Source organism: Nothoprocta perdicaria, unplaced genomic scaffold, assembly GCF_003342845.1.
Source record: "Nothoprocta perdicaria isolate Ctin4 unplaced genomic scaffold, notPer1 scaffold_150, whole genome shotgun sequence".
NCBI classification, from domain to species: Eukaryota; Metazoa; Chordata; class Aves; order Tinamiformes; family Tinamidae; genus Nothoprocta; species Nothoprocta perdicaria.
In genome coordinates this window covers 532,375-559,817 of record NW_020454650.1, presented here as the reverse complement: position 1 = coordinate 559,817, position 27,443 = coordinate 532,375, and the positions used below count along the sequence as shown (strand labels likewise).

Here is a 27,443-nt window from a genome sequence, read left to right as displayed (position 1 = left end):
ATGCTGTGCAGAGTGTATCGTCACATTGATTAGGTTTTGCTGCTTGGGAGAATAATTAGCTGTTTCTGTGTTTTAAAACACTTCATCCTACCAGCAGATATTGTACTACATACTGAGGCCAACAAAAGATGGTCACTAAAGAAGAGATACAGGCTTGGGAACAGCTGGAAAATAAAAGAYGTACTTATAAAGGATAGAAAGTGGTTGTAGAAGAATCATCCRTATTCTAAAAGGCACTTAAAATTTATGGAAATATGTAGCAACAGGTGCATTTATAGTAAGTACATCTGTGCACATTAGCAACCCACAAGTGAAAATTGTACGCACAGTCTAGCACAGATTTCTGTCATAAAATTATTCCTTTGGGCAAAGGAATATAAAGTGCTACCTCAACAATAGAGTAAATTAACTAAAGATTCAAATAGGAAAAAGATCCCATAAGAAATTTTTCCCCTGCTATCTGAGCCTATTGGAGAGAACAGCACTCTTATGGCAGGAGCTAGWCCAACAGGTCCCACTTAGTTTTATAAAACTTGTAAAGAAGCAGGCTCTGCTGGGAATTGCAGCAAAAGCACCTCCTTGTGGCACTGAATATTCAGTCAAAGCTACAAAAGCAACACTATCTGAAAATCACCATGTGCTCTGTGCATATAAATGTTTGCTATTTTTTTGAGGCAAGCTCCCTACAGTGCAGGAATCTATGGAGAAGCAAACCTCTGGTAAATAGCTGGACTTACAGAGGGATTGCAAAGTGGCTCTCCAAAATCAAGTATTTGCACTGCTCAGACTGTAAATCTCTTCAAAAACCTGTTTGCAACAYGCACGCTAAGTAGCTAACAAAGCAAGGACTCGATTTGGGCTCTGGGAGCTACTACAGACGTGTGTGTGTATGTGGGTGTATGTATGAATATGTGTTTGAATACACACATACRTGTGTATATATGTGTATACACACATACATAATTTTATATATTATATATATAAATAAAAAACCCCTCAAAACATAGATGCCATTTCTTAAGATGTGAACTCAGCAAATTGCTGTATAAAACTTAAGATGATATTGTCACTAATCTACATCACAGAAATATTTTTAGAGGCAGGAGATGAATGATATTTTAGATGAGTGACCACTGGTTTCCAAGATTTGATTCACTGGAAATAAACAGGAGAACTGCTTGCCAGTACAYTAAGGTGGATTTTTGCTTCTCAAAAGAAATCTCTTCCATTTCTCAAATATTTCAATGCAGATAATTTACTGAATGTAGTGTGATCCACCAGGTCTTCACAGAAAAGACCTGTCATAAGAGTGATTTTCATGAAGAGTGACAAGAGATGCTTCTACAACCAGCAAATGGAACACGATCACTCTCCTGACCTCACTGATCAGTTATAGGGATGCTAAAAAGGATATCTGAAGGATATTCCAAGGATAATTGGATAGCAGCACTGTCTATCTCAAGACAGATCAACCAGAACAAGAGAATTAATAAAAAGCCTCTTGGAGAAAAGAAAAACAAAACAAAACAAAACATCATCAACAACAAAAAAACCCTGTATTTCTTTGATTCTCTTCTTTTACTTGGTTTGTGTGCATTGACTATGAGAGATCATCCCTGAAATATTCTGGTGAGCAAAGCCCAAACTTTTGAAAGTGAAGAGGTGATTACAAAAAACAGAAAGAAGATATTCAGTGCTGGCTCTTTAAAGCTTTTAAGTTACCCTTAATTACACAGTTGCAAATGTGAGCTCAAAGCATTATTTTTTTTCATTTTCATCCCTAATGATTTCTGTCTACAGAAAAATAAAACTATTRAGAAAAGGCTGTTCATGGAGATTCCATTAGTAAGTCTGCACCATTTTTTTTTCCTCCAGTCTGGCCTATGTATTTATTTCTGTCTAACAAAATATCAAACACAGAATAAAACAATACTTTACTGMAAAAATCTGTGAAGAAAATGGTATAAGATGGAATTTATGCTGTCCTGAAGTCAATTTGGCATTCAAAGTTCAAAGTCAATTTGCCATTCAAAGTGAATCAGCAGTTAAATACAAATGAACAAACAAACAAAAAAAGCCTTCAAAAATAGACCAACTTTTTCGGTACTGGAGATAAAACTTAATGAATGAACACTGTTAAATTAAAATAATGCAAAGATGTAAGTATCCATTTCATCAACGAAAGGCCATCTTGTAAGTCAATAATTTCTCTGATATGCTTTAAATCAAATATTCTGCAATTGTGTTTAAAGGCCCATTGGAGACATATGGAGAATTTGGATAAAGTGCTAAATAGTAATAATGCCAGGCATTTTTATTGGAAATACATTATAATATAGGCAGACATAGAACAGACATATTGAATTCTTTCCTCATATTCCTGTCTTATATAAGTCATAACTGTGGCTGACAGACTTAGGTTAACATGATCATAGATGGAAAGATGATATATCCAAGAACTGAGCAGCAAGAAAGGAAATATGTGAACTTAGTGGTCCCGCTATTTATTCCATTCTTTTTTCATATTTGAGCAACATTTTAGGTTTGCTCTAGGCTTCAAAAATTCCACATAAACAGCTGATGTGGGTTGAATCTTTCTTAAATAGATAATGATTACATTTCAACGTCTTTTGTGATAGCTTCAATTTTGACAAGATAATCATCTCCTGTGAACAGGACTTTTTAAGGTTGAGAGAAATGATGCAAAATTTCTTATATAATCTGTCAAATTATCTATAAACCCTGCTTTCAAAAGAAATCCAATTATCTCATTAAAATAATTACAGAAAATCTTTGCCTGATATAATTAATAGCAAGTACCAAAATCACTGGTATACAAAAGGAAAAATCATGAAGTATAGGAACTTGTAGGATTCAAAAAGTAATACCATCGCTTTGTTCTTCCCAGATAATCAACAGAAATTTTTATGTTGAATATCCTGTGCCCTAGGAATAATATAACTTTGGAATAATAATTGCCAAAGAAGAGGGAAAAGAAAGCAGCCAGCAGCTATATGAAAATTGAATCATCTAGAAATGTATTACAGCCACCCTTTCACTTTCCTTTCTTCACATTTTGCTGCCTCTTTATTCTTATTGCTTTGTGGAAAAGATAAAAAAAAAAAAAAAAAAAAAGAAAGAAAAAAACAGTTCTAGCCTGCTCAACAACTGCACAGGGTACAAGCAAGAAGCAATTGGGCGTTATTTAAAAATTTTGCTAGGATTACCTTCTCAAGAAAAACATGTGAAAATAAAGACAATGAGAAGCAAAACCTGAGATGTCAGGAATAAGAGATACTATGAATTAAAGTATTAATTGAGATCTATCAATTTTAATTTCATATATTCATGCTTCTTCTAGGGAAAGGAAGGAATAAGTGAAATTAGGAAGACTAGTATTTTTTGTGATCTAAATACAGTGGGTGAGAGCAAGAGGCCAGAACAGCTCTGGGGGCTTCACAGTAGGGTTGCTTCATCTAAACTCTACAAGTAGGGTGACTCCTGCATTATGGCCTTACTCTAACACCGAGTGCTGCACTTGCAAAATTCATGCCTCTTCTCCTGCTGACACTGGGGAAGTCACCCTGCTTTAATTGAGTACTCCCTTTCTTGGAGAGAGCAGGAAAGGATTGAGTAATAAATCAATGCATGCTGACAATGCAGGCAAAGCTTCTTTTCAAGACAGTTCAAGAGAAAAAGCATGGCATTATCTACAAGACTGTTATAGATACAGAAAGTTTTCCAGCTAATCTGCTTCAGAGAAAGAGTGCGGCAACCATCCACCATGACAAAGTATGACAAGATTGAAACTCCTAGATGTCAATAATTTGCCATCACACTACAGCTCTGCATGACTCCTGCAGATCGACAAGCTCTGTTGCAACCACTCTACCATAAGTAGTTCTTTCCACTTTGAAAGAATGAAGAGGCAAYAGTCTAGGTATAAGGATATTTCAAGTACAAAACTACATTTTATCAAGCACTATGTTTCAGTGCAGCTACATAATGCAACAAGGTTAGTTCTTTGGGAAGGCATTCAAAAAATTATTCCAATAATTCACAAAGCCAAAGTACCATTTAAAAGGTTGAATAGTTAACTCAAATAGGAGACATACAACAAAGTTTTAAATACAACAATGTTTTAAACACAGAAATACAGGAAACGGTCTTTTTTAGAGAAATTAAACTGAGATATAAAGACATGAAATTTCACTTGACATATTTTGCRTTCAGGTGGGGTTTTTTTGTATTCTTTTTACATTAGAAGGTCAAAATTATCAACAAAAATTATTCAAGGACATAACACTTACATGGACTTCTAAAATATTTAGAAGCTGACTCACCAGTCTCTTTAAAATTCTTAGCAAAAGCTTCAGTTCTCTTGTATCTTTTTTGGACTTCAGTACTTCAGYAAAGCTGACCATGTTTTCTGGAGACATGCTCTCTTGACTGTTCCCTCCATACAGCTGAACCAGTAATGACAAGCACTGTGATGCATTCTGGAATATTTCAGCATCTTCACTGGGAAGCTAAAAACGAACAAACAGAAACCAAATTCAAATTTCACAAAACTCCATTATCACTGGGGATATTCCTGCCACCTTTGCACCATTCTTTGCAGCAAAGAATGATTTCTTGTTGTTTGTTGGACTAATAATTCCATTAAATTGACCTGAATAAAATGATTAAAATATAATTAAAATAAATCTGTTTTTAAGCAGCAGCCTATAAATGTCTCTACTACAATTATATCAAATAGCCTGTCCACAGTGACCTCATAAAAGCACTGAAAATACTGCTCCTAACTCAGTTATTTTAGGACTGTACCTTTTGCTTTAAATAGAAATATTAAGATCCGAAAGTATCATTATGGTAATGAGATCTAACCTTCTCCATAATGCACRTCATAAAACTTCATTTAATTATTTCTAAATCAAGTCTATGGTTTCTGGTTGAGGAAGAGCACAGGTCATCCAGCATTTAATGGATTTTAGCCTAGTCACATTAAGAGGTGAATTTTACAGATGTTAAGAATTTTTGTGCTCTTTTCTGAATTCTAGCTTTTTTCCATTACATTGATGACTGGRCATCAGAACAGGCCCTAGTAATGGGATGGAGGAAATGCTCCTAAGCAGCAAAACAAGGGGAYATGACTAATGATCACCTTTACATGAGCTTCTGTAAGAATGACATAGCTATCTAAATGATTTACAGCGTCTTGGAAGTAGAAATTGGAAATTACAAGTAGAGAAATTGTGTAATGCTTGCGTTTGACACTGTTGGAATCACAACAGGAACACAGTTGGAGTCAAAACAGAACCCATGAAATTCAAGAAAGACACTAAAAAAAATCACAGATATTTCTTGAGACAAGGCAAAAGGATGGGAAATACTGGGAAACCTATCGAATAGTGTAAGATTCCAGGAATTCAGTGTGTATAACTTCTGATTAAGCACCCTTYAACCTTCCCCTTCATACTCCTTGGACTCCAGGTGAGAAACAGAATGTTCTTGATAAGCTCATTCCCCGACCTGAAAAAGGACTGGCAAGAGACAATGACTCAAAACTTTCTGTAAAGCAATTCAGATTAGAAGGAAGATGTACTTTGATTTCTCTTTTTTCCTGTCTTTTCTTTAATGAGGGCAATTAAGCACTGAAACAACTTCCATAGAATTGGGGCATATTCTCTATCACAGGCAGTTTACACATTACAATCAGAGTTTTATTTCTACAACAAAAAGGCTTTGCTGTAACGAGGAATTAATTTAGGGAAGCGCTGTGTCTTGTTTTATATGTTAGACTAACTGATTAAAATAGCTTTTCTGGCTGTATAACCTATGGGCTGAACACAATATAACAGTGAAGGTTTTATCAATAAAAAACAATAGAGTAAAAACATCCCTTTTCTGTTACTCAGTTACGTAATTCAAAAAGTACCTTTACTTACAAATATGGTAGACTCAAGTACTGTTAACAGACTATCCTCACAGATAATAATATTAATAAAAAAACTTTTTATATCATCTTCCCTTACAGGACTGCAAAATAATAGATCCATCTGTATATGAGGCTTCCACACAACCATTTTGATGAAAATCATTCATTTTATCTGAAGTATAAACTTCCCAAGATTTTGCATCTCAAGGAAAACAAATGCCATTATTTTAAAGTAATTTGGACCACATCATCAGACATATACTTGTTAAGTATCCAAGCAGCAATTCCCTAGAAATCTGCATGCAAATAAGATCCTTTTTTCCGTCAGATTCATAAAACTGGCCATTTAAAACAGACTTTACCGAGATATAAGCCCTGGATACATAGCCTAGAGACATATCAGATTTTATTTCATCTAATGCTAAACAAGTGAGAGGACTAGAGGAGCAAATTCTTCTTTCATGGTTTAACTATACATTTTTCTTCATTCCAATCTAAAAGCTACAYAACTTGATTGTCTCTTTTCCAAGATCCAGAACTATCTAATAACTTAATTAACATAAATAGCAAAGCTAAAAGGTAGGAAAAAATACAAATAGTAACAAACTTTATATCTCTATCTATTTGTATCTTCCATTTGCATCAAGTGAAAAAACCATCCACTGATCTCACTGGAGGCTTTGACCTGACTTGCATTTCCTTTACCAAAAAAGAATGTTACTACAAGGAGAAAATAAACTGCTTATATTATCTCTCTTGTCTTTCTTAAAACCTCATTTTAAATTTAAACTACATCAATTTTTAAATGTTGTTTGCTTGCTAACTAAAAAAAAAAAAAAAAAAAAAAGTAGTGAATAAGGAAGTTCAGCCCACAAAAGTCATTCCCAAGGAATTCAAACAGCAAGTTGTCACCATGCAATTTTCTTCAGCAGCTTCAGTTAGTGGATTTTGGGCACTTCAGCTTAGATGTGGAGGAGCTGAACTCTGGTCAATGGATTTACTCATTTTCCCTGSTATTCCCTTCCCCAACAGAGAAGAGAGAAGCAGCAGGAGGCATTTGAGTCACCCAGAGTTTGAGGACTGAGTCKCTATCATCCTAAAAAATGGTAGGGTAAAAAGATAACAGTAAAGGATTTGGCAGAAGAAAGAGAAAACAAGATGGGAGAAAGAAAGGATTTACTCTGCAGTGGGTGGAAATCATCAGTAGTTAAGTTGAGAAAGGAAATCTCAACAAAAGATACCTCTATATGAACACACCTTTATCAGTATTTTTCCTTGTAACTCTAACCATCATGCTGTAGTGCCAGATAGTGATTTGGATGGGCCCATGTTGGTACCCTAAAATTTAAYCAGTCAGTCAGTATGATAATTTCATCAATGGTAAAAAAGAAGAGGCATGTGAAGAAAAATGTCAGTGTAAGTAAAAGCAATGTCTGAAAGCCTAGCGAATATCTATGAAGATAGAAAACCAAGCAGTGAAAGCCAGACTTTCAGGTACCTGCTTTCTCATTTCAAGTAAGAACAGAAAGGCTAGAATCACGGCACTAGACGGAAAAAAAAAAAATGGATAGTCCAATTCTTAATCAGGTGGAGCAATGTTCTGATTATTTACTAACATAATAATTACATTTGATATGAAGATGTATCTTTCAAGTTTTTGAAACAATTGTATATTTTTGCAAGACAGTATCTATTTCTGTTTTTGTTCTTTCAGTGAAAGAGAAACCCACGGAAAACTCAAGTCCGAAATCCTCAAGAAAAGACTGGCACCCTACTGTGTCATAATAACATAAAACAGCTCTCTAGTTGTCTTTCATTTTGTTTTGCTTTTATCAGTCTTACAGAGAATTCTGAATTCAGCCTTTCAACAAAGTAGAAGAGTTAGCACTCCTCCTCCATGTAGTCGTTAATATTCTGGGCKGGTGTCCATTTACGTTTCTAGCATATAACTCAAAAAGTGAAGAAGAACTGCCAGCACCTTAAAATAGCATACTGAAAAGCTACAGTTCTATATAGCCATTCTATTTCCGTGTAGATTTATTTTTCACTTAGCATTTGTAAAATAAAGTAATGCCTCAAGGCGATTTTTTTTGTGCAATGAAGACTCTGTATCACTTTTCATTTAATTTTTAAGGCCAAGTTATTATCTCCTGTAAACATACTCATAACATAAAATTCTATTTGTCTTTAATTCTGTGTGGTACCTGCTCTATGTATTTGAAGGTTAATGTGGTGTAAAACAGGCAGCTTATTGTTATTACACATCTATATTTTTGGAGTCAATTGTCAAAGGCGCCTTCATTTCGAGACCAGTTACAGTGTGTGCGTGAATTGCCAACCATGGCAAGAAATGTGTSATCATTTGAGCTGAAGTGGCAGTTTTCACACTGCTAGAGTTGTTAGGGCATCTAATTTTAGAGCTACAATGAAACTGCCTGGAATACCCTGCGGGGACACTATTTCAGTGCATTAATGAGGTTATACACGAAGAGTTTATTACAACAAGAGATAGATGTTCATTGGATCAGTAATGTGATTACAGAACGTGCTGTAAAAGAAGCACCGTTGGGAACTATCCAGAAGATGATTTTGCAAACATTAAACAAAASATGAAAGCAAAACATCATTATTACATCTGTTAACTTTACTATGCTATTCTTATTAGTAAATATGGACAGTTTTAAATGAAACACTAAAACATTATATGTTGGCTTAGATCAAAAATGCCCTCCTCCTACTTAAGGGAAAACATTTTAGAGAACAGTATTTTTCCAGTTAATTTTAATACAGCCTATTTGTTGAGAAACTAAATTCCAATTGCAAAACTCCATGCTATAGCAACACATTCTCATTTTCTTTGTTTGTGTTTTTTGTTCCTTTTTTTTTTTAAAGGCGGCTCTGTAAATAAAGAATTCTACACAATACTTAAAGATAAAATTTCAAATACAATTCAGCCATACATCTCACAGTGCAGAAAAAAAAAAACTTGCTTCTTTCCACTTCCACCATAAAACTATCTCCATTCCTAAGAAACAGAAAATAAAATTCTACATCGTCTATGTGATTATCATTCTTTTGAAGTTATTATCTATAACATTATAATAAATATGTAATATTCACTATATATAAAATATAATTGATATATAATGTATATAATTATATGATATATACTAAAAATATAAATGTTATCCAACAGTAAATGCCTTTGCACAGTCTGCAGTCAGGGCACTGCCTTAGAATCAGTGGAGAAAATGGACCTAGAAGGGGTTATCTCACTCATCCACATGCACCAGAGCTTCATATTTGTCTGCTTCCTGTTTGCACATGATTAACTGATCTCTCACCAGTAAAATAAAACCTACAAGGCACAGTAATCAATTCTAATTGTTACTGGTTATACTACAGTGAAGTGCATTGACAAAAGGTAGGACAAGCTATCTGTTAGCAATCTGATAAGCTGCGTTCAGGACKGAAGGCAAATGCAGTATCTACAGAGAAGTAAAGCTGCATTTCCTAAATAGCAGCAAGACAATATAGTCTCTCCAGCTGCCTAAAAAGCCCATTGAGTTTGCAGAAGTTATCATTTGTAATCAGACTTCCCTGATTTAACAGCCAATACAAATGCAGAAGCACAACTAAGAATTTTGGAGACCCATCTACCATTTGCAGCATAACCGTTACATAAAAGCAATAGAAGGCATTTTAGCCCTGGTGTAATCGCTGCAAACTTCAGGGTGGCAATCAGGTTGAATTTATTTTCAAGTGGAGAAGTAGACAAAAAAAAGCCAAGTGTAATTACCTTTTAAACTCTGAAGTTATCAAGAMGATGACTAAATGCTCAATATATTTTCCTTTCATTGATCAAATAAGGGCTATAGTGATCATGGGATTAAATACTGAAACCTTTGCATTTGCCGAGTTTCTGCATGACAGATTTGTAATTACTTCTGCTTTTGTGTTAAGAACTTTGAAGGTTTACTTAAATGCAGTCCACGTTTCTAACACTTGCTTTGCTATGCCGTGATAGTCTAAATCAAAATTACAGAAGGGAAAAATTGATTCTAAATTTTTGACATTTTCAAGTCACATTCTTATTGATTTTTTAAGGATTATTAAGAGAGATAAAGACACAGATCTTGAGCAAAATGAATAAATAAATAAACTGGGGCATAGAACAATCATCTTGAAGGATATAAATATCAATGAGTGAAATCAATTGGTCAAGGTGACATAAGAAATTATATTTTTATGATGGAAGAAATAGAAGATCGGAGAAAATAGTTCCAACTCAGTAACTTAAGTCTAAATTTAAGACACCTGTTACTATCTGCAGAAAATAAAATTCACCAAGAATTGAATGCCTCAAAACAAAGTTAAAGGCTTAAATAASTCGACAAATGCAGACATGTACAGCTGGCAGATCTGTATATCTTGGGCTTAAGTTAGCCTAAGTCTATTTGTGTGACTCTGGGGTAGACAGAACATGAGACTGATTCGACTTCAGAGGGGGCATAARCAAGTTGTCTGACTGCAGAACCAGTGCGGGTCAATCCTCTACCTGTGCAAGAAGCCAGCTGTATCAGTGTATGATCATGAGCAAATATCAAGCTGGACTATTTGGCAATCAGGATACATTTATACATTGGCATGGTTATCCCAAGAAATTGTGAGGTTGCTTTAGCCTAAGATATTTCCTTAGAATCTTATGTTCTAAGTGCATAAACCAAATTAACCAGAACTGGCTTCCATGAACAACTTTCATAAATGTCAATTTTACACTGTATTACTTTACTTTGCAAAGAAATGCTACAGTTTAACAGGTTCTTGGTTTTAATGCTTTGAAGAAGCCTTTATGCCTTCTGAAAGAAGCAAAGAATAAAATTATTCCCCTCTATAAGTAAASCTTGCACTAATCTGTTCTCAGTAGTACAGTTTGCACGTACACTGCTGATAAGATACACAAAATTGCAGAAGACTCTACAGAAACATTAAATTAATATATATCCATTTAATTCCAGAGAATGATGGCATCTACTAAATCTTCAAATAGCAGTCTTTGAATACTAAATGCTCTCAAGAAATCATGCCTTAGTTGTTTTGTGCTCTCTAGCCTGACAATATTTTTTCCATCACAAGATACAGCTATGGTTCAATGAACCAGTACTGAGGCTACATTAATTTACTTACTAGTATTAAGAAAATGTTATCTACACATTGCAACTGAAGCACAAATCTTGCTCTTTCAACACCTTTGAAGGCAACATGTGACTACAAAATCATGTGTGAACCAAGAAATTGGTAGACTATGTCCTCCAGCATATAACGAAAGCACATATGCCTGCCTTCTAATTTTACTTTTCCATACCTTCTCAGGTGGCTGGTGCTCACTTTTGAACTGACATGCTCAGATAGATTTTTCAAGGGTACTATAGTCAGTACCTTCAAAAATAATTGGAAGGTTTGGGGGCTGTTTAGATCATTTTTGAAATTTAGCACTCAAGATCTTAACACAAACCCAACAAATCAGCTAATTGAGATAAGGACTCTGATGAAATGGGGCTGCTTAGAGACAGAAAGATTTCAAAGTAGCAATAGCCAAGAACTAAAAGATGACTTAGTTCCTTGCAAGATTGGTCAGGAGATAAGTACAGCACTCCTACAAAGCATTCATCAAAATCAGGGGGGAAAAAAAAAAAAAGATTAAGCACTAATTATCCTTCCTCTTTACTTCCAAGTCAGTAAGAACTTTCATGAAGCACTTTCTGCTTCATGAAATACAAAGAAATAAATAACAAAGCAAAGCCTAGTGGTAATTTACAGCCAAGCTTCTGAAATACAAGGGTAGGTCAGAATCTAATCAGTACATGCTAACTTACAGCTATCCTATCCTTTAATTAAAACTTACAAAAGACTTCCAGGTGGTGTAAGTTGAGTAGCATTTAGCTTCTAATTTCCTGTTTCTTAGTGTTCTTTAGCAAGAGAATGGAATTTTAATTTATGTCTAGTTTCACTTTAAAGAAACATGTAATCTGTTCACGTCTTACTTTTTATACCACATATATAGTGATTTTAAAAACTAAGAGAAAATAAACTAAAACAATTAGTAAAGATGAAAAATTAGGTAGTTGAAACTCAGTGAGTCTGGCTTAGGTCATTCAGTAATTATTTCCAAAAAGTCTTTGTCAATAGCTAATTATAATAAATCCATCAAAAGAGGACCCTGCAGCAAGTGCAATGCAGAAGATTATACAGAAAAATAATCACATACTTTTCCAACATAAAAGTTTGGACAGTCCTAAAGATAGTGAACACCTAAAGACTACAGGTGTTCATATCTGAAAACCTATAGCAAAACTACGAGAAACAATTCCAAAAAGTCTGAGGCTGGAAAAGAACATCCTCAAACTCCGAGAAATGCATTGTAGCTTGGTCAGTGAATCTGAAAGGCCTATAAGAAAAACATACTGGAAAGAACAATTTGATGCCACAAGGGCATTTTCAGGTAGCCCTTTTCTGTTTTTGTGTTGCCTAAGAGGCTGAGGCAGCCGACCAGACCTCCAAGAGCTCTGTCCAGCTCAAGAAGTGCTCCTCTGGTGTAACCCATTACTCACACAGCTGACAGAAATCTCTGGCCTAGTAGGGTGGAGGYTGAGCTGGTGGCATGTGTCAGGGTGGCAGCTCCATTCCTTATAAATTATAAGAGCCTCGCTTTCCTTGCTTTGCACTAGGAACTTAGAAACAACGAAAACCTAGCAAATAGAGCAACTAGAGCAAATAGAGCAGAGAGACCTCTACGGTGCCGAATGCAGATGAATAATTTCTAACTTCAGCAGCATTTCAACAGACATACAAGCAAATTCTTACCAGCTGAATAAGCGGGCTAATTAGGTCCGTCAGGGGTTTATTGATAAGCAGAAGGTCTTCAGCAGCCTGCGTGTCCCCTCCTGTGCCAGCTTTTTGTGCCTTAGTAAGATGAGATAAAAATAAAATGCAACTTTAGTGAGCACTCAGTTATGAGAAACAAATAAGGTCCATTAGGCAGTAGAAGTTTGAATGGAAGTTTGAAGGAGACTTGCACACTCTTTTTTAGTTAAATACTCCTAGACTCCAAATGAGCAGTTACCCTCTGTGTCTGTAACAACAAGCGCAAGCAAAAGGGCCTCATGCTGTTCAGCCCATTCTGAACAGGTGGAATATGCTGACCTACATTAATTTCTTCAGCAAAATGCTATGAACTGTATATATAAAAGTATCTCCAAAGCCAGAGACTCTGTGTATAGAGAGTAACACTCTATACACCTCTATACACTCTGCTTTCTGCATATGAATTCTATTTCAATATGGCATACATATTTCCACAATAACAGTTCACCCAGAGAAAAATATATGACTGATAATAATATTCATTATGAAAATCTGTGTGAAAACAACGGTGGACTTTAAAAAATTGGTCATACATTAAATCTTCTGAAAAAAAACCTTAACCAACCAATCAACCAAAAAACCCATGGCAGGGACTTTTTTTTAAAAAACAAAGCTCTGTCCTGAAATATAATGCAACCTGGATTGTACACCAGTTCCTGTCCTTGTGTGATATGCTGGGCCTCTTAGGATTCCTCATTCTTCATGGATAGTCCCGAGAATATCAAAAACAGAACATGAAGAAAAAGTGCCAGTGTTCATTTAAAAGTGCAGCTCATTTTAAAAAGGCAAATGTATCGCTAGCCTACCATTCTGCCTAAAAAGAATGATGAACATATTTTTTTCTTCTTAAGCACAATCTGTAATTTCTTTGAAAATTTTCTTTTGCAGCATTCAAACAGAAACTTAGAAGACAAATGGAATGGCATAAGAAAGAGAATATTTCTGTGAGTGCATGTGTGTAGAGGTTAAGTATGTGCTTTTGAGGTACAGTAATACATGATTTATAGCAAAAATTGATTTTCATGCAGTAATCCCTTTCTTTTACAAAGAACTGAAGGAAAATGCTCTGAAACCTCATTAAGAGAATGTCAAATTAAGCCATTTATGGAGTCCAGAAGGAAACAGTTGTTTAGGATCTATGTTGTCAGCTCACATTGAGGCACCCCTTCCAGCCAGGTAACAACAGGCAACAGCAACATGCAACTTCAAACACATGCTCACCTATGTCCATCAAACCACGAATTTAATAAAAATGGGCCAGTGGGATTTTTTTTGTCATTAGGGTAGCAGGAGGGAAAGTAAGAAATATGGTGATCACCAGGAAATAAATTCCATTACCTGCAAAGTCAGGCGTACGATGTTTGCTGTATACATCAGCATGCAGTGCAAAATGTCAAGCAAGGACAGGAGCAGCGCATTTGCTGTTTTGGTGCTGCTTTTATCATCTGCCTCCAAGTACAGAGCCACAGTTTCTATTAGGAGATTGCAGATGTGCTGAGCCAGTCCTTCAGAGAAAATGAGACAAAAAAGTACTATCAAAASGAAAACAATTTTGAAGGTAGCACGGCTAAAAATAACATATTAGCATGAAACTAAATTTCATACACATCATGAATATTTATTAAATTTCTTATTTTTCTTTCATCTTTATTAGAGTTACCTCCCCCCCCCCCCTTTTTTTTTTTCTTGTCTGGGGCAGCTTATAAAGAGAGCTAAATTAATGCAAACTTGCTAAATGCATGGAGAATTACATAAAACATTAACCACACACCTACCATATCTTCCTCAGTTCTTTCCCTATTTTAATCCTTAACTTACCTGTAGCTTGCTGGGATGGAGGTCTGTAACACTGCCCCTGCTGATCAGAAGCTATCAATTTCTCCAAGCTACACAGTAACTATATTGGAGACTAAACAACTGGGAGTCTAAAGTTTTCTTTCCTAAAGAGGTTAGTTAACCACAACCTTCACCATATGATTTAACTGTAGAACTGAAAAGGATTATGCTCAATATAACAGCAAGTATATCTTTTTCTTGTGGGATAATACCTAGAGTATTGAAAGTGTTATATAAAAATTATATTTTTCTATGACACCAAAGATTACATTTTCCAAGACCCACTGATCCCTGTAAGTACTTCCATTAGAAAAGAATTCTGATTTATAATGACACATTATTTTTTTTATATTAAAAGCATACAAAGAGAATAAAATACTTGTTGGAATTCTAGCTTCATGTAGACAGCTGTGAATATTCAGTCATGATTTGGTAGAATTAGGAATTCTATTTTCCCAGCCATCCTTTTAATCCACATGCATTATAACTGCATCAATACATTGACCTCCCTCCCCACCATCGAAGCACGAAGAACAGCATCTACAACAAATTCCACCACACAAAGCAGCACAAAGTAACAGAAGTATCATGAGGTGCATCACCCTGTTTTGGATCATGGGTGAGATTTCTGAGTCTGACATTCACTACAGTTGCTCTCAGCACTGTGCCCTGAATAGCACTGTGCATCTCTGCCCTCTCTGGACTGCAGGGCAACACGGATCTTGCTGCCAGGTCTGTGCTCACGACGAAGCTCTCGAGGTAACAGGAGGATTCCCTGTTGCTGATGTCTCACCTGGGCACAGCCAGGCACCAGCCCTGGCTGCAGCACAGGCTGAACTCCTGCAGCACTCCCCTAAACCAGCTATTCCTAATGAGTCCTTTGCCTCTTTCATTACTTCCTCTTATATTTCCTCTACATACATGAGGAATTAGAGTGTAACTGACTCTTGCCTGACAAAGTTTTTCAGTTCTTTGCAGATGGAGAGGAGAAGAAAGAGAGAAGGCAGTTTAACAASTAGTTGCTGGGAGCACAGTGGAGATAATGACTCTGAGGGAGGCTATGGGATGAGGAGGTCAGGAGTCACTTTCTGCAGCCTGGAAGCCCACCAACCTCCTGCCATTTAGAAAAATGTATGTGAATAAAAGATACATTATTTTAGCCTTACTGAAATGATTATTATATAAAGACATTATAAGATAACAACGAGTATTTTACTCCATCAAGGTYTTGAGAACAGGTATACATGTGGGGTGCCCAAGCATTCTTGCTTTGAAAGCTGCCGCATTAACTAACTTAAATGAAAGGTTTTCCTCCCCCTTTCTTTCCCTCCTCACTTTCCTAAGGAAATTAAATACAAAAACATTCCTTTGCAATATAGTAACAGGTCAGGATTGTTAAGACTTGCACTCTTTTTAGATGTCACATCTTTGTTTTTTTATGACTACTCGTGTTATTCTTCCACAACAGTTTGATTGATGGACTATAGCTCAGGCTAAACTTTGAATTTCCTCTTTTTTTTGTCTGCATAACCAGATTCTCAAAATCATATCAGTTTAATCATGCACATTTAATTTCCTTCTTTCTGTTTTTTAAGCACAGTTTCTGCTGCAGTTCTGAACACTTCATACAAAAATGAGACAGCATGCAGAGACCTATTTCAGTGACGTCACCACTACCCACCAAGAAGAAAATAAACAGATATAATTGCATGTCTACCCAACACAAAACTTGTGGTTATGCTATGCCTTTTTTTCACCAGGCTAAATTAGAACAAACCTAAGAAAACACTGCAACAATCATTGGTCCCTATCAAAGCGAGGTCTGCAAAATTTCCTACAGRGATATGTCCAAGTACAGTCTGTTTCTCCCTGTATATGACCACAAAACCCAGAGCCACATCAAAATGAATGAGTCACTTCTATTATTTGCAGCTGGCTTACACGTGACCCTTAGGAGAGGGACTTGGGGACTGACCTGGAGAGGACCTGTTCAGTGAAGGGACATACGTGTCGCTGTATGTGTTGCTCTGTGTTTGCAGCAAGAACTTTGAGGCAGCAGTCCCCGCTGCATGACAGTCTGCAGTGCAAAGTGACCAGCAGTTAACAAAGCAAAAAGATCTTAGACTCCAATTTGCAATCCCAGCCTTTTCCAGCTTGAAGAGACGGGCTTGTTTATTCTCTTGGCTGCACCAGACTGTGTCTGTCTGGCAAGCAGCTCCCTTCTGCTGAGGTCCAGTGCCCGAGGAGGTGAAGAGGAGGCTCATCCTTCTCCACACCCATACACACATGAATGTAATCCCACAGATTTTAGTCTCTGGAGCTGCTTACATCCAAGGAGGATGCAAACATATATTAGGATCATCCTTCTGCGCAGGTGAAATGCTGCAGAATTCTCCCCATTTACTTAGTTATTGAAAACATCAGAATCATTTTATTTTACAAAGATAGRTACATGCACATATAGAGTTAGAGATACCAAGAAATATTTGTTAATTTTGGAAAATTTGGCTTTAAATCTTTTCCTGAATTAAAATACTGTAGGAAAATGCAACACATCAGAAGTATATTATAAAAACATCCAAAATTAAACATCCATGCAAAATGTTCCCTAACACACTGATTGCTGAATGAATCACACAAACATTTGGTTCCACAGATAAAAAATAAAACAGACAGATCTTTTGCCAAGTAAATAATATTTCAGACATATCCTTTAAAACACTTGGTGTCACAAACAAATGAAAATCGGAGGCCACAACTGTAGACATGTAAATATACTCCTTGCCTATGCCGCAAGTCAAAAATACRTTCCTTGTGCTCAAAAGAAAAAGCTGGGGAAAGTGGTATAATTTACAGTGACCTTGTCAAAATGCAATAGGAGTTTAAGAGCCCTGGCCACTGGCACTGTACCCAAATTACTCAAAGGCAGCTATAAAGATCAAGATCTATCAGCATTTCAAATAATTTAATCCCAAACCAGATGGTGTGGAAAAAAGAACATGCTAAAAGAGAAGGAAATGTAAACTACTGAAACAAAATATATCACATTATATAGTTTATATTTGACTATAGTTTATATTTAGCCTAGTTAATTTATTATAATGCTTCACAGTACACTATGCCTTATATAAATTTGTAAAGGAAAGGGCATTTTCAAAATATCCAACCTCACTGCAGTTATTTGCTATTTAAAACTTGCCCGAAAGTGTGACTAAACAACTTGGATTTTTAAAGTCCTAGAATTACAGTGTTGACAAATTAGCGTAGTTAGAATTAGAGCAAAACTGTTTTAATTGTGATTCTAGGTAATAATCTGTGTTAAGGCGATGGTATCCAAAATTTCAAACCTTGCTTTTACAGCATTTAGCAAACCTAGTGTTCACTGAAGAATAATTTCTGAGCCTAAAGAGCCCCTTGCAATGAACTGAACATGTAATAGTGTTTTATGAATGTGGCCTGTGATGACTATGTTTGTGTTTTACAAATCTTTTTGAAAGATAAAAGGAGTCTTTCGGCCCATGATACATCTAATCGGATGGAATGTGCTGTGATACCTTATGGAATGAAAATTAGAGATGAGGTATTTCATTCTCATCTATTAGCAAGATGGATAAAGGGAAAGAAATCTTCACTTCCAAATCAYATGAAACATCAAAGGGCGGCCTAGGAAGCAATCTTCCAGGCAATCCTTTCATGCCTAGCAGCAACCRGAGCACTCGGCAAAGCCGGGTTTGCTGAAAGCAGAAGGAAATGTTCGAGCAGCTCCTCTTGCCCCAGCAACACTGCCACGCGCTCCGCTGATGGGCAGGACAGGTCCCAGCCCGGCTAAAAGGTTTCTCCTTGTTCCCAACTTCCCTTCCCTCTTGGGAGAACCATTTTTCCCGTTTGGATCCCACCTATCCCACTGACTGTGCAGGGACATTATAGAGTGGGTGTTTACTAGTCTTGCCTTCCTTCTTTGACTTTCAGGGTGAGTTTCTACTTTTTTATTAGTTTTTTAATGAAACTAAAACTGCATGGCCACAGTAACTGGCAAACATATTTCATGGTTTCTTTTTAATTAATGAGAAAACTCAAAATTACTGCTAAGAATGACTGCAGGACAGTAGTCTGATGGACCTTTTTGCACAGAAAACTGCCCCTCAGAGCCCAAGCACCGAAAACTCTCCCTTATGTCATAAGGTTCTTCCTAAAGAYTTATGGACCTAGATAAACCTGGGACTTAACTGGCACTTTTTTTGTGCCAAAGTCCCAGTAGCAAAGCTCTGTTTTTGAACAACTGAGAGTCATCAATCTAAAGAAAATTCTATGTTTGGGGCAGCAAAAATTTTTAAAAGGCACATTCTTTTTATTCTTAATTAGGTTTTCAGAACAACTGTTAAGTGTTAGCTGCATAATACTATTGCATAAAAACTACACTATGATCTAAAATTAGGACACTATGGATTTCAGGATTTGGTGAGTCATGCACATCGTATTCTGTGGAAAGAGAAAGAAGGGGCTATTGAAATTATAAATTGCATGACTGCTGCTCTGAAAATTACTTTCTACTCTGACCTTAAAATCAATTAGYACTTAAGGAAGCACATTCTGTACATTTGGATAAGCTACTGGATATTCTATGGCTGGGTAATGAATCACTGACTATGAGGAACTAAAATCTCATTTTAAGTGGTCACACTGCAGTGGTCAGGGCTGTCCAGAGCTTCCCTTTATGGGAATCTCAGCTTTTCCACCACAAGGCAGACACTGCAAGATGTGCCACAGCAGGCAGTCCCCTCCTTGCATCCACAAAAAGGGATACAGTGAGGGGCAATTGGGAAAGAAAAACCAGTTATCACCTCTATTACAACTAGGTTGGAGCGGATGAGGAAGCATTATATTGAGTCTGGATGCCCAAGAGAAATGCCCAACTGACATCCACAATGTTTTTTTCGGTTAGAATCACACATTCAAGGACAGAGACATGACACGGATCTTCTTGTCTTCTTTCAAAGCTGGCAAAGTTTGGCAGCTGTTGTTAGAAGAAAACAATTTACTGAAATGCTGACATCATTTGTTGGTGCAGAAAAACTGAACTACTGGTTCAGAATAAACTGAACTACTGACTCCCAGGGGAACTGTAGGGAGTACAGTTCCCCTGGGAGGGGGACTTCTCTTGTAGGCCAAAGAGAATCCTCCCAAAACAGAAGCTGTCAGTTGTCTTTCTTAGAACATTTAATCTATGTAACAATCACACAAGTCATTAGGACTAACAGGTATTTAGAACAGCTCAGAGATTCAAAAAAATAAAGACTTTGTGGGTTTTTGTGGATTTTCTCATTAAAAAGATTTGAGAATAACAAAAGATAGGAAAAAATATAACTTCCTGAACAATTTAGTACTCACAAAAAATCACATACTGCTAAAAATACTTGACTGGTCAGTACAAAACCAGCAAAATACAACAAATTTTACAAACTGAGCAGGACTGTGGTTAATCTACATGAAAAACTGTGGTTAGAATGACATACATGAAAAATGAATACTTCTGAAAGTCACAATCACTGATCTCTTACGAGTTTCTATCATTTGAAAAAAAATAGAAAGAGATTTGTTCTTCTATTCCCTGAATCCCCTGAACGTTTTGTAACAAACTTTCAGGTGAATTCAAGTTATGGTGTCTGAATGACTCAACCATATTATAATCAAGTCAGAACATGTAATCAAGGTGTTTGAAACCAAGTTCACAGCACATCTGAGTATGTAACATCAAAGTTTTAAAAGGCAGGGGATTTTGTTCTAAACAGCCTTCTCCGAGAGGGTCCTTATTCCCAGGAGTGTAACTTGTTGAACATGAGCACATACTTGTTCAAAAGGAATCAGAAGGTAAGATGTTTCTAGTTCTGTCAGAAAAAAAATCCAAAGTTGACATGAGAGCGCTGTGCAACTACGGAATGTAATGATGTTCAAGGGATCTCTTTAGAGTCTTGATAAGACTTCAGAGCTGTCTCATTTCAGCAGTCAGGTTTGATTTGTTTGGATACCATACAATTGGCATCGCAGTCTCTGGAAATGCTGTTCACTCCTACCGTTCAGTAAGTAGCATGAAAACAATTGGACAAAAAATGGACATTAATCAAAAAGATGAGAGAAAAAATATATCAAAAAATATAGGGTTCACTGACCACACACTTTAAATGCTCATATCAGAAAGGTTATGGAACTGGACATAACCAAAATGTTTCTTTCTTTAATTGTTTATTCAAATTAAAGTTTTGCTTTTCAGAGATGAAAACTAATACCCAGAAGCATCCTAAGATATGCTGCCAGTTCTGTCACTAATGCATGTTATATGCATCACAAATAAGATCCTTTTTTGTTGATCAAGGAGCATAAAGCCCAAAGTCCTTGATGGATATAAAACTGAGTGCTATTATCCCAAGGGGTAATCCACATTATGGTAGAAAAGAATGCAGGCACACATTCATTTCAAATGCTTTGTTTACTGCAGATACTTAGTACCTGCCTAGTCTCACCCAGCAAACTATGCTAGATTATTTTCAACTGCTCAGATGCACAGAGGGAGCATTAACCCCTCTGATTTTGCCTGAAGCAGATTTACAGAGAAAYAACCCTTTTAACTGGAGGACCTGGAGAGGGTTGAGTTGGAGGTACGGTAATTTCAAGGGGTAAATATTTAAAATATTTCTGTCCCCAGTGGTGCATGTGTTAGACACCTAACCTGAATTCTTCTCACATGCTCTGAAACATTTTTTTTTTTGGACACAGTCTTTCAATACATCAGTTTTGCAGGGCTTGMAAGCAGAACCTTCAACAGTGAAAAGAACAATAAGACAGTGATAAAATCACATTGTCTGGGTTGACTAATATTACTGCTGACATTAAATAAGCTTTTTTAGCAGCTCTTCTAATATTTTCTCCCATATTTCAAACACATTAGAGATCATATTCCATTATAAAGCACAATTATGCTACCTGTAAAGTCAAATCCTGATAGATCCTGACATCCCTTATAAAAACAACTAAAATCTCTTGATTTTTTCAAGTTAGGTAGTTAGAAGTTAGATAATGCTTAGGAGTTTTTCCAAGTAGCAGGTTTTAATGATGCACATGAGAAACAAAAACATGTTACATCTTAGTCTTAGAGATGAAACAGTCTTTAAAACCTCCTCTAAAACAAGACTGAGATATTAATGGTTGTTGTTTTGCTTCACAACTACACAGAAAAGCTTCCACCTGCATGTTGTGAATTAATACATGGTGCATGCTTTATAAAACTAAAGGCTCCATAAAGTCCTCAAACAAAAACTAAACATGAAATTCCTCCTCACCAAACTCAAATCTGTTCATTTTTCTTAGATCATAACTTTGCATTCAACAAGATTTTTGGAACTGGCTTTTGACTTAGAGGTAATTTGCATCCTGGGCTTAATTTAGATCAGAAATTCTTCTAAAGAGATTTTAATGAAGAATTCCTATCACATAAGATTAAACTTTGTTTATCAGCTTCAAATATCTCTCTGTGCCTCTGCTTTGGCATCAGCTTCCCCTTCTGCCAAATCTTTTAGACACCATATTCAAGCTTAAGAAAGTTGCTTTTCTGATGAAACCTGTACAGTCCAGATAAGAACAGCTTTAGGAGGCAAATACAGCACTAGACTATTGTCATAAATTGACAACACTCCATAGCTTTGAACAATGTTACCAGCACTAATTGTTCTAGTTAGACATTCAAAAGTCCCTGGACTGACAGTGATAAAGACTAATGAACCTTGGCTTCAGAAAACTCCGAATTTTTCAAACAGTTTTGAAAGGCAGAAATAAAACAGAGCTAAGCAATATTCCTACATATATTTAGTAATGAATAAATGTAAAAACTCTATACATTTCTCTACTTAAAAGTTGTGCTTTGGAAGAAAAGACACTAAGTATTTATTCCTTTTCCTCCTGGTTTATTTTCATCAGCCTTTCACAGGACCAAAACTCACCAAATGCAAATACTTGGATTTCAAAGTGAGAGTCTTTTAGAATTATTACAACTACACCAAGGAACAATAGCAAAAGCTAGAGGATAAACTAAAGGAATTCGTCAGTGGTCATTACAGGAAAACTGGATCTGTAACACAATTTCCTGTAATGTTCTACATTAGTATCAGTTAAGTTCAGAAACAAAATAAAAGACAACCAGTAACTGCAACCATCTGAGGTGACCTTGGCATATTTACACTTATGTGATCAAAGGATTTAAAGTGCAGTCAAGATGTCACATGACAGTAAATCTGGTTGTGTAACTAGAACCAGATAATGCCATAACCACAATGACAGAAATTGCTGGCTCTGACACTGAAACATTTGAACTTACTCAGTTAACTGTTCTCCCAAAAAAGCATTAGGAAATTTTTAACCAGCAGGCACACTTTCTAATTTGCTCTCCTCTGGCCAAACAATAATGCCACATTTCATTAAATGTCCAAAATCTAGCCACAGACTTCTTGCCTCAGATATTATTACTCCTTTTTGTTAAGTGGTTCAGTTTTATGTCTTGTTTGGTTTAAATGGAAACTTGTCCTGCTTTGGCCTTTACAGGATCTCTGACCTTCCTACCAGGATTGCTGAGCTCAAACCTCTCTCATGGTGATCCTCCTCTCACCTCAGGCTGTAACTAAAGCACCTTGTCCAATACTCACCAATAGTACAAGCTACACCAGCAAAGCCTTCAGCACAGCTACTTGACCCTAGCATCAAACAAGCTAAGCTGCCTAACKGACTGGCCCTACAGTTCTGCTCATTTAAGTCAAGATGCAGTCTTGACTCCAAAAGAATTAAGTGTCTCTGTGCAGCTTTTGTGAAGACACTGCTGGAAGATCATATAGAACCGTTTGGTCTGCTACACTATCTTGGTCTAAGCCACTCATCTTTGAAAACAAAGCAGTAAATTACATCAGCTCCCTCAACAARCTATTGATGCTTCAGCTGAGAATCGGGGCTCTTGCTGCTTTGTTCTAGATCCAACCGAYTTCTTCCAGGTGAGGGAAAGAAGTTAAGGACGTTGCTACAAACACAGTGTGAGAGATGGCCACCACAGAACAGAAAACATGGCTTTATGACCCTTGGGCTGAGCTGGTGCCTTGTGGAGATGTACAATGGAAAAGTGAAAAGCACTAGTTGTAGAAGGTCTGTTTTACTGCCTCTTCTCTAGCACAGCCGTATGAAGTAAAAGCAGCTCTGACAGGATGACTRGAAGACTGAAAATCTGCCAAACCGCACTGTGAGTGAATTATCACAGAACTGAAGAGATGCACAAGGAACAGACAGCAGAAATGAGAGATTTAGAGGCCTGTGCTGCCATTCAGAGAGACCTGGACAGGCTGGAGAGACAGGCACAGAAAAAAACTCATGAAGTTCAAAAAAAAAAAAAAAAAAAAAAAAAAAAAAAAAAAAAAAAAAAAAAAAAGCAAGGTCCTGCACCTAAGGAGGAACAATCCCATGTTGCAGTACACGTATAGGGGTGACCTGCTAGAAAGCAGCTGTGCTGAGAAGGACCTAGGAGCTCTGGTGAACAAGTTGACCATGAGCCATCAATGTGCCCTTGTGGCCAAGGCAGCCACTGGTATCAAGGGGTGCATTAGGCAGAGCACTGCAAGCAGGGAGGGATCCTCCCCCTCTACTCAGCCCTGGTGAGGCCACATCTGGAGCACTGTGTCCTGTTCTGGGCTCCCCAGCACAAGAGAGAGGTGGAGCTCACGGAGAGAGTCCAGCATAGAGCTACAAATATGATGAAGGGACTGGAGCATCTGGAGGAAAGCAGAGCAAGCTGGCCCTGTTGAGCTTGGAGAAGACTGAGAGGGGATCTTATCTTACACAAATATCTTAAGGGAAGGGGTCAAGAGGATGAAGTCAGACTATTTTCAACAGTGGCCAAACGATAGGACAAGAGGCAATGGCCACAAACTGGAATGCAGCAAGTTATGTCTGAATTTGAGGACAAACTTCCTTAGTGTGAGGGTGACAGAGCACAGGGCCAGGTTGTCCAGAGAATGTAAAGACTCTGCTTCTCTGGAGATATTCAGAACTTCCCTGGATGTGATCCTGCGCAACATGCTCTAGGTGACCCTGCTTGTGCAGTGGGGCTGGACTAGATGTTCTCCAAAGGTCTCTTCCAACCTGAGTCATTCTGAGATTCTATGATTTATATAACTAAGTTTTCAGAGTAGCAATTTCACAGCAAGAAAAGGTCAAATACCTTGCACAGCTTAGTCTGTCAAAATGTTCCACTCAACTGGAACAGCAGGATACAACTCAAGCTGGGAGACTGGGTTTCACAGGCAGCATAAATACTGGCTGGCTTTATGGGTCTGATTTAGGAGTTTATTTGCAATACCAGCTACTGCAATATCAGCTTATTTGCAATACCAGTTATTTGCAATATCAGTTACTGCCTTCTGAATGTGATGCTGTAACAGTGTACAAGCATGATCCATATAAATATCTTTTATTGACATATGTTTGCATTCCATAAATATAACTGCAGCGGGCTAGCTACATCTTGTACGGGTCAGTTAGTCCAGCCATAGAGAAGATCTGTATCCATGCTCATCTCCAAAAGTACAAATTTGATCTTAATGATTGACTGACCTAATTGTCTTGAGTATCATATCCACCTCTCCTTATCTTGTTTACAGCTTCTCCTTGTAGCATATGGAAAGGAGTGYCTTTAAATTCAGAGAGAAATCAAACAGCAATGCAAGAAGCTGAATTCACCAACATTCATAGCTAATTCTGAAAGCAAATGCAGAATCACTTGCAAATGCAAAAAGCAAATTCTGGAATCATCATCCTCTTCTTCCAAGTTAAATGATGTTATAAACCCACACTTTATGTTATTTTGGGTTGGGGGCTGGAAAAAAAAAGTGTCTGTCGGTGTTTGGAAGGGACACAGCAAGTCAATTCAGCAGAAATGTGTATTAAATGGCTAMTGAGCCATTATGGATAATTTTACTATTTCTTTCAAATTCTACATAAAGTAGCATTTCTGCTGTTACCTCACCCAGTGAAATAAGTCATATTTCATGACTATATCATTGACTAAAAGATATACATCACAATCTGGGCATAATAGCTAGGAAATATGATCTAAAAGTGTGAATAAATCCATTAACAACACTTCATAGGATTTCGCTCACAGGAATAGAAGAGTTTCTTGAGTAAGCAACCTGCAATATATGAGAAGCAAAGAATGGCCTTCAGGAAAGACAAACCGAAACAGGGGGCAGGTGAACAAGATTTTTCCACCCTTTTTGTTATCTTTTCATAAGATGAGTTGTAATGGGGGAAAAAATCTTCCCAATTTTTACAATTTCCTAAAAGACACTAAAAGAAATAGGACTTTGAGACTGTATTAAGAGATCTTATGTCTTCCCCCATTCATCTGAAAAATTCAAAGGAAAGCAAGAAATATTACTCACCAGACAAAAAAAAAAGAATTGTTAATTGATGCAACAATTTCTAAAAACACAGAGTCACGTACAGGAATCTTTAGATCTTATTTGTGGAACAGGAAGTACTTCTTTAAGTGAAAAGTTATACTGTTTTGATAAAAACTGATATTTGAAATCCACCTAGCTGTGTTTGTACAAAARCTTATGCTAGCACACATCAAACTCCATAAACACTCCTTACAATTTGAAATTAGAAGGAAAAAAAAAAAAAGAAAAAAGTTTAAGCTAAAATGAGACATGATTTTTTTTTTTTTTTTTAAAAAAAGGGCTTTGCACCACACTTAGAAAATGCATTAAAAATATATATATAAATTGCATCATTGGTTGGGCATTTGCACATAGGGATTCTCATCAGAGTAGCTTAATCACTGTCCCTCACTTAGAGGTTACTACAGCAGGTCAGTTACATTTACCCTCACAGCTACTTTGCAAAAACTATCCATATGCACATATGTTGTATATAGAGATATAAAATGTAATTGCTATAAATGTAAGTTGGCATGCACAGGAGTATACATGTTATCAGTCACCAAATCAAATCTAGAAAGCAATAACCAAAAACTAAAGTCAATACACACTAGTTCAGGCGGGGTAACTTGCCTAAGCAACTTCACCAAGAATACAAATAAGACATCATGACTTAGAATATTGGAAAATCTATACATTAATGTTAATTATGGCTCTATGGCTTCAGACTTCAGAAGAAACTTACCTCTACGAATTCATACCTCTCCAAGTAGGTAAATATTATTCTCTATTACCTTAAAAAATAAAGTTGTTAACTGAAAAATTAACCTGGTTCTCTCAGCTCCCTCAGAGATGCTTTCTTGCTCAATACAAAGAAGCAGAATTGACAGACGGACAGGATAATACTTGGATGCATKATAAACAAATCAGCATATAATCAAGGAGTAAAGACAAACACTCCAAAGTTTCCAGTGCTGCCCCTTTTTAATTTAAGATGAAAATTGTTCTCAAGTTAGAAGAACTTTGAACAGTTAAACAGCTTGTGGGCAAACACGTTTGTTTAGTCCACACTTTTCTTAGCAATTGACAAAATGAACTTCCTTCAGTAGAGTCAAGTAATTACATCTGAAGAAGAATATTGCCCTTATGGCAGAGAAATGATTGATGTAATTTAATTTTGTATACAGTATTTCATATCTTTAAAATTTTATGCTTTCCCTGAACTGGCAGAGATATATTGCTTTCATATTGGGACTGTSCTATCAGCTAGAATTGAA

General features: G+C 36.6%; 1 protein-coding gene across 1 annotated transcript in view; it reads right to left on the bottom strand.

Annotated features, from left to right (window-relative positions):
- ULK4 (unc-51 like kinase 4) overlaps window positions 1-27,443 on the bottom strand; it is a 177,391-nt gene that overhangs the window by 41,512 nt on the left and 108,436 nt on the right. The window contains exons 33-35 of the mRNA XM_026034836.1: window positions 14,201-14,367; window positions 12,803-12,901; window positions 4,344-4,529 (exon numbers count right to left, since the gene is read on the bottom strand). Of these exons, the coding sequence (XP_025890621.1) occupies window positions 4,344-4,529; window positions 12,803-12,901; window positions 14,201-14,367 (452 nt within the window). The remainder of the gene's footprint in view (window positions 1-4,343; window positions 4,530-12,802; window positions 12,902-14,200; window positions 14,368-27,443) is intronic.